General features: G+C 37.6%; 1 protein-coding gene across 13 annotated transcripts in view; it reads left to right on the top strand.

Annotated features, from left to right (window-relative positions):
- Positions 1 to 12387, top strand: part of BTRC (beta-transducin repeat containing E3 ubiquitin protein ligase) — a 192599-nt gene that overhangs the window by 154132 nt on the left and 26080 nt on the right. For all 13 annotated transcript variants that reach the window (XM_060171461.1, XM_060171460.1, XM_007533860.3 and 10 more), the window contains 2 exons: positions 5558 to 5789; positions 11805 to 11991. In XM_060171461.1, the coding sequence (XP_060027444.1) occupies positions 5558 to 5789; positions 11805 to 11991 (419 nt within the window). The remainder of the gene's footprint in view (positions 1 to 5557; positions 5790 to 11804; positions 11992 to 12387) is intronic.

The raw sequence follows: 12387 nt of genomic DNA, 5'->3' as shown, positions 1-12387 counted from the left end.
TGTGTCCCTGTGAATTAGTGTTTAAGTGTCCTTGGATAAATGCCTAAGAGTGATATCACTGGATCATAAGGTAATTCCATTTATATGTGTTTAAGGACTCTCCATACAGTCTTCCAAAGGGGCTGTATCGGTTTGCATTCCCTCCAGCAGTGCTGTAGAGTTCCTTTTTCTCCACAACCTCGTGAACATCTGACACACCCTGATTTGTTGATGGAGCCATTCTCTCAGGTGTGAGATGGTATCTCAGTGTAGTTTTCATTTGCATTTATCTAATGATAAGTGAAGTGAAGCATTTCTTTATGTATCTGTGGGCCATGTGTAGCTCTTCTTTAGAAAACCGTCTGAGGGGCCGAGTGGTGGCACACCTGGTTAAGCACACATGTTATAATGTGCAAGTACCTGGGTTCAAGCCGCAGTCCCCACCTGCAGGGGGAAAGCTTTGCAAGTAGTGAAGCAGAGCTGTCTCTCTCTTCCCCTTCTCTCTTGATTTCTGGCTGTCTCTATCTAATAAATAAAGAAAATTTTTTAAAAATTAACTCTTTAGTTTTTTGGCCCACTTTTTTATTGGGTTATTTTTGCTTCTTTGGTATATCTGTACCAATTTTGTATAGATGTTTGATATCAGTTGCTTATTGGATACATGATGTGCAAATATATCCTCCCATTTACTGGGTTGCCTATCAGTATAACTCGTGATGGACACTGGGATTCATTCAGTTATGAACTATTATAAATAAAGCAGCTGTGAACATTTATGTACAAGTCTTTATATGGAAATGTGTTTTTGCTTTGGAGAAGTAAATGCTAAAAAGTAGAATTGCTAGGTCATATGTTATATAGATGCTCAGTTTTTATAAGAAACTGTCAACCTGTTTTCCCCAGTGGTTGGACCATTAAACATCATGCCCATAATATACTGGAGATTCAGTTGTTATTCATTCTTGCCAGTATTTGACATGGTCAATCCTTTTTTTTTTTAAAGCAATTCTAGCAAATGTATAGTAATGCCTCATTGTGCTTTTAGTTTTTCCCCAGTGACTGGTAATATTGAACATTTTTTGTTGTTGTTGTTTTGAACATTTTTTTCATGTACTTATTGACCATCCATGGATTTTTATTTATGAAGTGTTTATTTAAACACTGTTAAAAATGGGTCAATTAAGCTCTAAGAGTTTTAAAAACAACTGGTTCAGTTCCCTTGCATTTCTATACAAATTATAGACTCACTATATCGGGGCAGGGGAGATAGCATAATGGTTATGCAAAAAACTTGTGGCTCTGAAGTCCCAGGTTCAATGCACTACAGTACCAAAAGCCAGAGTTGAGTAGTGTTCTGGCTAAAAATAAACAAAATGAGATTTAAAATTTTAAAAAACAATCATATCAATTTACCTGCTGGAATTTTTTAAGATATTGTATTGATACTATAGATCAATAGGAAAGAATGAGATTAATAGTATTGAGTTCAGTTTATGAGCATACTGTAATTTCCATCTATTTGCCTTTTAAAATTTTCCTCATTGGTTTTCACTTAACAGACATTACACATATGTTCTTAAACTTTCCTATGATGTGGCTTTTAAGGTTACTGTAAATTATATGGTCAGTTTGTTTGTTTACTGCTGCCAGGGCTTCACTGTGGTTTCTGTGCCTGCACAATTCCACTTTTCCCAGTGGATTTTTTTTTTTCAGATAGAGGGTGAGAGGCAAGAGTAGGACAGGCACCACAGCACCACTTCACCACTTGTAAAGTTTCTCTTTTGCTCGGTGTTTCCATGTGGTGGCTGGGAGCTCAAACCTCGGTTCTCATGAATGGCAGAGTATGTGCTCTACTAAGTGAGCTATATCTCCTTATCTCCATAGTCAAGTTTTTTTTTGAAATGTATTTTTAAAAATAAATTTAAATAAATATAATAGTTAACCCTGGGCATAAGGGGCAGTGACATCAAACAAATTACAAAAGAAATTTACTAAAAGAGATGAAAAGACTATGTCCTTGTCATTCTCCTGAGATTCTTCTTTCTTTGCCTGAACCATCTTGTTCTTTTTTCATATATTTATTAATTTATTTATTCCTTTTTGTTGCCCTTGTTTTATTTTTGTAGTTATTATTGTTTTTGATGTCACCATTGTTGGGTAAACAGAGAGAAATGGAGAGAGATGGGGAAGACAGAGAAGGGGAGAGAAAGACACCTGCAGACCTGCTTCACCGCCTGTGAAGCAACTCCACTGCAGGTGGGGAGCTGGGGGCTCGAACCGGGATCCTTACACTGGTCCTTGCGCTTTGCGCCACCTGTGCTTAACCTGCTGCACTACCACCCGACTCCCCACCTTCTTGTTCTTAGCTAGGGCAGCAGTGGTAGAGGGGTAGGACTTCCTGTTGGTACACAGGAGGTTCCCAATGTGGGCAACAGCTAGGGCCTTTGGACACAAGCCTGGCCAGAGAAGTGTGATATTTGTACCAACTCTTTTAATGAGGATGCTAATACTGACCATCGTGACCAGTACCTCCTCATTGTGCAGGGTGAGATTCCAGTAGACACAGGTGAGCTTTGATACAGAGACCACTGACCTAGTGGGCAAGTACTAGGTGGAGTACTTCCAGGCATGGCATTACACCTTCTGTTCTTATTTAGAGACTTACTTTGTTTTATTGAGCTACAAAGAGAGGGAGGGAGGAGAAGGGCCAGAGTAGCACTCTGGCACAGGCAGTGTCAGGGGTCAAACTCAAGACCTCATGCTTTCAAGCCCAAAGCTTTACCTCATAGGCCACAATATACTTCATTTTATAGTAGTCAAATGGTTTAAGTCCCATTATGAATTGACCATTGACTATATGAAACAGTTTTGACTGATATTTAGCTGCTACAGTAGCTAAAGATAACCAACTTTGTGTAAATATATAGACGGTTGTATCTATTTGTAGTCTGGAAGGGAACTGAGAGATAGCTCATCCAATAGAGTGCACACTTTACAAACATGGTTGGGAACTCAGGTTCCCTGGGCACCACATGGAAGCAACTGCACAGGGGAAGCTTCACAAGCTGTGGGAGAGTACTGTGATATCTCCTCTCCTTCTGTGTAACATCTTCTAGCTAAAAAGGAAAGAAAGAAAGAAAGAAAGAAAGAAAGAAAGAAAGAAAGAAAGAAAGAAAGAGAACAAGAAAGATAACCAACAGGAGTAGTAGAATCATACAGATGCAGAATCCAGCAATAACTGTGGTAGCAAAATAATTAAACAAATAAAATAGTCTAATACTGATCAAGACATGATGTACCATAATTATATAAACACCTGGTTTCTGGTTTAAGCAAAATAATTTCATTGAATTGATGAATATTCTTCTCTGTTACTGTCATTTCCTCTAGTCTTTAACCAGAACAAAATATTTTGGGTAGCAGTCATGTCCAGTTCATTTCCACCCTTAAAAGACAAAAGACACATATAAAAGGTGATAGAGTAGGATATTTTAGTTGTTAGGATGAGAAGTGGCATTTTGGTCAAGCTTGTAAACCCACCTATTTGTTAGCTCTGTAAATCTTACTCCATATTTCACAATTTTCCTCTTCTGAGATGCAAACAAATAACCTACACAAAAAGCAGCCCCGGGTCCCCCGAGGCCTGTGTCCAACAAGGTGCTTATTAGTAATTTTTTGGTCTGTATCATAGACAACAGTGGCATTTATGCTGGGAGACACCCAGCTACATATATTTGCTGCTTACAAAGGTGTCAATTCTTTCTGTGTAAATAGAATGACTAATATCATTCTTGAAAGTATGACATGTTCACATGTGGATCTGGAAGTATTCATAAAGAGCATGTAGGGTTTAACATTTAAAAATTAAGGCAATCTTGTACCTTAAATAGAAAAGTTGTCCAAATTTGAGAGTTTTATGACATACTAAATATGTCCAGGTAGGTATGAATACTGCATGGGTCAGCCACCAAACAGAGGTCACCTCAGGCAAATATGCTGAGATCTCATCACGTTACTTTGAAAAGTACCTAGTTTTACCTCCCTGTGGTCCTATAAAGAAAACCAACTCTTCAGAGAAGCAAGTTTCAGTGATTTCTGAGTATTCTACTGTTGCCTAGATTCAAAATTCGGTGTGACACTATCTCTAGCCTTATATACAAGTTCAGTTGACTCTAAATAGTACAAAATTAATGTCCCAGTTGTCTGATTGAATCCATTTTTTTTTCACCACCTCTGTAGCCCCTCTCTAGGCTAAAGGTCTCTTTTAAGCACTACGGTGAAATAAACTCTTAAGCCTCTTATTTCCATTCATGTACCCTACAGTCTACCATCAACATAGCAGTGACCCTTTTAAAAACTGTTGGATCAGGACGTGAAGATTGCTCACTCAGTAGGACACTTGTCTCATCATATCTGAAGCCCAAGTAAACCACAGCACCCTGGGAAGCTCCACAGATGATAGAGCTATACTGGGGTGTCTCTGTCTCATCTGAATGAAAAAGCTACTTGTGAGCAGTGAAGCTGCACACATGACATACAATTCCATGTTGATCAAAAAAATAATAATTCAGGTCACATCACTTCCATGCTTCTAAGTTCTACTCTCTGTGTTACATCAATCTCATTCTTCAGACTTTCTTCCCCAGCAATCTAGCCTGAATGCTTTATATCCTGGCTCAGGAATATTTGAATAAAAAAGAAGCTGACTAGCCTCAAAGATCCCAGATTGTCACTTTTTTCATATTCTGTAACAGAATGTCTCATTCCCTTGTTTCCTTGGTTACAGTTCAGATGTCATCTCTTTAGAAAAGTTATCTCTGACCTTTTAACTTAAGTAACTGTTGTTCATTCACTGCTATATAACAAGCTACTGCAAATTTAGCAGATCAGAAGGACAAATTTCAGTAGGTCAGAAGTCTGGCATAGCCACAGTACCAAAGTACCACAGTAAAATAAAAGTTCCTGATGATAGAAACTATTATTGTTGTTCAATGTTGTTATTTCTAGTACCTGGGACAGTGTTTGGCACAATATATTAAATTAACCTATTAACGTGAAAGACTTTCTAGCATACAGTTTTGATGATAGATGGGATGGACTTGGGGGTGGGGGAGAAGAGTAGATTGAGTATATAAATGTTACTTAAGTTTTCTCTTCAGTGGTAGCAAAGATACAAATTACTAATTGACCTTTCTTTGCATGGAAGATTTCTTATTTGACTGTTAGAAAATAAGTTGTAAGGCCTTGTATAAATTTTCAGTAACTGGTGAATAAAAGAAAAAATAATAGCATGCTTCAGCTTCTGGTTTTCATCTGTACATCTCCAAATAACGTTCTTCTGTGGACTTTTGGAAATGAATGCTTAGTCAACTGGTAATCTTTATGATTTACCAACTCACTGTGATATTTTAGTGACTTTCCATGTAATTACTATTCACAAATGTCCAATTACTAGTAGAAAAATAGAGTGGGCTCCATCATATAGACAGATATAATATACCAGACCATAAAATTATATATGCCCCTCATTTTCAGTACTTAACTGTTTTATGTTTCTTTTAATCCACTCTTTCTACAGACAAAACTTGCCAATGGCACTTCCAGTATGATTGTGCCCAAGCAACGGAAGCTCTCAGCAAGCTATGAGAAGGAAAAAGAATTGTGTGTCAAATATTTTGAGCAGTGGTCAGAGTCCGATCAAGTGGAATTTGTGGAACATCTTATATCCCAAATGTGTCATTACCAACATGGCCACATAAACTCCTATCTTAAACCTATGTTGCAAAGGGATTTCATAACTGCTCTACCAGGTATGTCTGTGGGTATTTGTAAGCCATTAACGTGCCTGAAAAATATCTTATACTAGTAATGGTACTACATCTTCAGCTCTACAGCTTTTTTTTTTTTTTAAGCATTTATTGGCAAGGCCAGGTGGTGGCACACATGGTTGAGCACACATTGTTGAATGTACATATTACTTTGTTCAAGGACTCGGGTTCAAACCCCTATTCTCTTTTTTATTTTATTTTATTTATTTATTATAGGCTAAAAATAGAGAGAAATTGAGAGAGAAGAGGGAAATAGAGAGGGAGAGAGACAGAGAAATACCTGCAGCCCTGCTTCACCACTTGTGAAGCTTTCCTCCTGCAGGTGGGGACCAGGGGCTTGAACCTGGGTCCTTGCTTACTGTAATGTGTGCACTCAACCAGGTGCACCACCACCTGGCCCTGTAAACCCCTGTCTTTCTCTCTCCCTCCCTTTCTACCTCCTCCTCCCCTCTCAGTTTTTCTCTGTCCTATCAAGTAATAAAAAGGAGTAGAATGGAGAGGAGAGGGGAGGACAAAATGGCCTCCAGGAGCAGTGAATTCATAGTGCTGGCACCAAACCCCAGCAATAACCCTGGTGGCAATAAAAAATAATTATAATAATAAAAATAAAAGTACTTATTGACTTGATTTTTACCAAGTCTGCGTTCTTTAATCATAATGTCGTGGGGGTATAAAAGTGAAAACCAAACTCAGGATATAAAGACTTCTAGTTTTTCTGTCTCTCATATCTCCTGAACTTCTTGTCTATTCATTATATTTTTACCCATATATGGATCCAAATTATGTCTTTTCTGTGGAGCTGGGGAGATAGCATAATCTTTATGCAAAAATGCTTTCATGTGTGAGGCACCAAAGATCTCAGATTCAATCTCCAGCACCACCATAAGTCAGAGCTCAGCATTGCTCTTCTGAAAAAAAAAAAAAAAAAAACATTTCCATGGGATTTATGTAGTTTGTGTGTCTACTACATTGTGACTTCTTTATATTAACTTATATATTTGGACTTATTTTTTTTTTAATATCTTCTATATTTACTTTTATTTTAATGAGAGAGGGGGAGGGGGAGGGAGGAGGGAGAGAGAGAGAGAGAGAGAGAGAGAGAGAGAGTCCCCAGAGTATATAGCTCAGCTTGTTTCCAGGGTTATCGCTGGGCCTCCATGTCTGCACTGTGAATCCACTACTCACTGCTCCTGGCGACCATCTCCATTTTGGGTTTTTTGTTTTTGTTTGTGTGTGTGGTTTTTTGTTAATAAGATAGAAATTGAGAAAGGAGGGAGAAGACAGAGAAGGGGAGAAAAAGATAGACACCTTCTGACCTGCTTCACCACTTGTGCAGGTGGGGAGCTGGAGGCTTGAACTGGGATCCTTGAGCCGGTCCTTGCGCTTTGTACTATGTACACTTAACCCATTGCACTGCTGCCCAACCCCCGTGTACTTGGATTTCTTAGGAGACTTATCAACAGACTTTTAAGCTGTAGGCATTAATAAGAAACATTTTAATTGAATATTTTGTAAGAGTATCTCAACAACTTTGATGTGTCATTAAATAAGGTTCCTGGTTCAAGCCCCCAGCTCCCCAACTGCAGGGGAGTCACTTCACAGGTGGTGAAGCAGGTCTACAGGTGTCTATCTTTCTCTCCCCCTCTCTGTCTTGCCCTCCTCTCTCCACTTCTCTCTGTCCTATCCAACAATGACAACATCAACAACAACAACAATAATAACTACAACAACAATAAAAAATAAGAGCAACAAAAGGGAAAATAAATATATATATATGTAAATATATATATGGTAAAGTTTAGACTTTACAGTCCCACTGTGCTTTTTAACTGAATAACTATTGTAAACTAAATATTTGTGTGTATATGTATGTGTTTATATATTTACATATATACATATTGGTATATACTTATATATACTCACACACTGATATATATACTCAAATTGAAATGCACATGTACTTAAAATACTTCTGGAGGAAAGTGTTGGAGACTACTGAATGCTTGGTGTTATTCTTGCTCTCCATATGTATTAATTCAGAGGAAATTATATCACAAAAATTTATGGTTCTGGGGGACAGGTGGTAGCAAAGTAGGTTAAGCACACACGGCATGAAGCGCAAGGACCCTGGTTCCAGCCCCCGGCTCCCCTCCTGTAGGGGGGTTGCTTCACAAGTGGAGAAGCAGGTCTGCAGATATTTGTCTTTCTCTCCCCCTCTTTGTCTTCCCCTCCTTTCTCAATTTCTCTCTATCCTATCCAACAACAACAATAATAATAGCAACAATGATAAATAACAAGGGCAATAAAAGGGAAAAAATAGCCTCCAGGAGCAGTGGATTCATAGTTCAGGCATGAAGCCCCAGCAATAACCTGGAGGCAAAAAGAAAAATATATGGTTCTCATCTATTAAAGGCTTGTTTTGAGAGAGATGTTGGGCTATCAAAAAAGTCACAGTGTATTTTTCTATGCAGAAATACATCATGAGGGACCAGGTGATGGTGCACCTGGTTAAATGCTCACATTACAGTACACAAGGAACCAGGTTCAAGCCCCTGGTCCTCACCTGTAGGGGGAAAGCTTCATGAGTGATGAAGCAATGCTGCAGGTATCTATCTCTCTCTGTCTCTCTCCCTCTCTATCTCTCCTTCCCCTCTCAATTTCTCTCAGTCTCTATCCAAAAATAAATAAATAAAAATAAGAAAATAATTTTTAAAATAGTTTTTTAAAAATGCATCATGGGGACGGCAATTACACAGTGGATTAAGTACACATAGTGCGAAGCGCAAGGACCTTCCCAGTGATCCTGGTTTGAGCCCCCAGCTTCCCACCTACAGGGGGATCGCTTCACAAGTGTTGAAGCAGGTCTGCAAGTGTCTTTCTCTCCCCCTCTCTGTCTTCCCCATCTCTCCTATCCAACAACAATAACAATTAACAATAACAGCAACAATGGAAGAAAAAGACTTCCAGGAGCAATGGATTCATAGTGCAGGCAGGGAGCCCCAGTGATAACTCTGGAAGCAAAAAAAAAAAAAGCATCATGATTTTTCTGACAACCCAATAGTGCAAAGACAAGTGAATTTCAACTAAGTTATTTATTATTGACAGTTTTTGTTTTGTCAGTTCATGTTCCTTGGCTATACGAATCATAGGAAATTTCCCAAACCTTACTATATAGAGAGAACTACTACTACTGTGCTATTTCCGTCTTGGCTTGTAGGCTTGTAGGTTTTTTCTAGGTATATATGTGTATTTCCCTCTAAAGCTATGATCATTGATGTTTATGACATATATTTTTCTTACTGTATTCTCAAATGTATTTTCCTAAGTTTGATCTTTTACCAAAGTATGGTTTTTTGTATTATGTATTAATTACAGTGTTAAAGCACATTATTTAACTCCTTTATTCAACATTTAGGTCATTTTAAATATTTTTTCTATTATAAATTACTGTTGTGGTGAAAATTCTTACTCATCAGCTCTTTAGGACACCCTGTGTGGGGGAAGAGATGGGATTGCTACATTAGATTAATCATGTTTTTGAATATTTATTCATTAGGAGAGAATAACGCAGAGCATTGCTCTAGCATATGCAGGATCACACATGGGGCCTTACACATGCAAATTCGGTACTCAACTGTTGAACCACCTCCCCAGCCACTAAAAAATGATGAATATTTTTAGATTTCTTTTTATTTATTCTCTTTTGTTTTCTTGTTATTTTATTATTGTTATTGTTGTCATCATTGTTGGATAGGACAGAGAGAAATCGAGAGAGAGAGAGAGAGAGAGAGAGAGAGAGGCCCCAACACCAAAGCACCACTCTCTCTAGCATCCCCTGAGTCTCCCTCCACCTTTCATTTAGTGCTGGGAATCAAGCTCCATGCTTCACACATGGTAAGAAAAGTGCTATTCCCACTGAGCCATCTCCCAGGCCCTCTTTTGTTGTTGTTTTTAAGATGCATTTCTTTTATGAGAGAGAAATCTACATTGGCATAGTTAGTGCTAAGGGTAGAACCTCTGACTTCACATTTGTTAAGTCCTGTGCACTACTTGCTGAGCTACCTCCCTGGCTGCTAGAAATACCATTTTTTAAGCTGAATTTGTACCTATATCTTTTGTTAAACATATTTCTGCCTCCTCTTTATTTGTTGGATTTTGTTTTAGCCATAGTCAGTTTCCTTTTGAGAGCAATATGTGTATATCTCATTATCACAGTCTCCCCAAACACTAAAACATGCTACCATCTCACGCATGTACCACTACGAAAATTGAGCAGTTGAATAGACCTGTTTATCTTCTGCCTAATAGTGATCCCTGGTGTGTTTGTGCTGGCCACCTGATAAGATATTAAGTCATCGGTCTAACACTTTATGTAGACATTTTAAATTATATACCTGTACCATGTGGCTACATTCAGTAAACCAACTACAACACTACCTGTAATCCATTAATGTAATGGGTTTGCTTGGAGTGTTAGGTGAAATTACTTCCAAAGACTTATTATAAGGACAGAGTGAAAGATCAGGAGCAATTTGATGGCAGCCATTAAAAAACACAGGAAACTTCTGATATGTGTAGAAAGTTTCAGTATACAGATGCAAGAATTGTACTGCTTCTTGCATAAAGAACTAATTATTAGATATTTAATTGGCTTATAGTCATGTTCTTTTAATAAGAATTAGGTGATGGATGCCTCCATCTGTTTATGCTTAAATATGAACATGTGACGCCAGCCAAACAAGATCCATTTAATGCATCCTTCCCCAAATCTGCTGAAAAACATAACTGATATTCATACAATCTTTATAATGAAAATAATGTTTAAATACATTTGAATTGTTGTTAATGGAGTCCATGTGTGTCTTCATATGATTCAGGGTGAAGGCACAAAGTTAATGTGGTATTCTCTTTCCTGTTTGTTAAGTTTGTGCCTTAAGTAGTTAGGATATAAAGAAATCTTTACCTACTGATTATGTCTTTAATTGGTATGTAACCTGTAAAGAGAAGTAACTTTGAATGTTTTTGTCTTGCTTGTGAGTTAGAATAGCAGCTAAAGGGTTTTTTAGTGTGATCATTGTGTTTTATAGATTCTGTTCCTCCGAGACCTAAGTACAGATTTGGGTGGTGAAGATTTTAAGTGGAAACCCATCCACTTTACACAGTATAAGAGTCTACCCTACCGTTTTTCTCTGTATATCCTATAAAAATCCTATAAAATAGTCTCTGAAATTCTAACCAAGTTACTATTGGTCTGGGATTTTTTCATTTTTGGTCAACCGTCATTTAGGCTTTATGGCAGCAACTATTCTTATATACAGTTTTTTTTAAACATCTGAAATTAAACTCATCCTTGAACTTAAATATACCTCTCTGTCTTTCCTCTTGAGATGTTCCTACCAATCTGTATTTTCTTCTCTTTTTCTGCATGCCCCAAAATTCCATAACCCAGCACATTCTGACTTAGTGCCTATCCCCTAGTACATTTAAAGGATATTTCTTTTACTGAACAGCTTTGAACTGTAGCAGTAATAGAAACGGAATGAGAAATGGACCTAATATAGAGATTTGGGGGGATCTGAATCACAGAGTTTGAGATGCCATCCATAGAACATCCCCTAGTGCTGAAATCCATATAGATAAGTGTGAATTGTTTTCTGGAATCTTTTTATTTTTAATGTCTTGGGGGTGGGGGTTGATAGTTGTTAGCGTTAACTTTCTTATCTAAAAGAAGATGGAAAATAATCTTCATTTCTGTAACCTTATGGAAAAATTATTGACACTCATTTTACCCAAGTGTCTGAAAAAGAAAGTGGACCACACTGGGGACAGTGATGTGCTTTTATAGGATAAATACTATAGGATTTTATAGGATAAATACTATAGGATTTTATAGGATAAATACTATAGGATTTTATAGGATAAATACTAAAGGATTTGTTGTCTAAGAATCACTCGCCACCACCTATGCTCTTTTTCTCTGCCTCTTGTCACCAAAAGCTCGGGGTCTGGATCACATTGCTGAAAATATTTTATCATATCTGGATGCCAAATCATTATGTGCTGCTGAACTTGTGTGCAAGGAATGGTACCGAGTGACATCTGATGGCATGTTATGGAAGAAGCTCATTGAAAGAATGGTCAGAACAGACTCTCTGTGGAGAGGACTGGCAGAACGAAGAGGGTGGTGAGCATTTTGTCTTTCTTGCTTTTGTAGAGCTTCAGAATCATTGGAATATTGTTGGAGCCCAGTGAGACCATTAGTATAGTTATTGTATTGAATTATAACAACAACAACAAAATACTTGTTTGTGTGCTTGGCAGTTATTCTTTTGGCTATTCAGAAATAGCATAATAATATGTTGATGCCATTTGTTTAAAAAAAAAAAAAAAGGAAAGAAAAAAAAAAGAAAAAGTAGCCAGTCCTCCCATTTAAAGCATTCTGTTCTCTGGGTATAAACTGACAGTCTGAAAACAGGACCAATATGCAATTTATAAGGCAAATAGATGACTTCAAATCATCCAGAAGCTATCAGATTGAGTTGCCTCTAAAACAATTCGGAAGAAATAATTATTCATTCTT

The sequence above is a fragment of the Erinaceus europaeus genome, chromosome 14, assembly GCF_950295315.1.
Source record: "Erinaceus europaeus chromosome 14, mEriEur2.1, whole genome shotgun sequence".
Taxonomy (NCBI): Eukaryota; Metazoa; Chordata; class Mammalia; order Eulipotyphla; family Erinaceidae; genus Erinaceus; species Erinaceus europaeus.
This window is presented reverse-complemented; position numbering and strand designations above follow the sequence as displayed.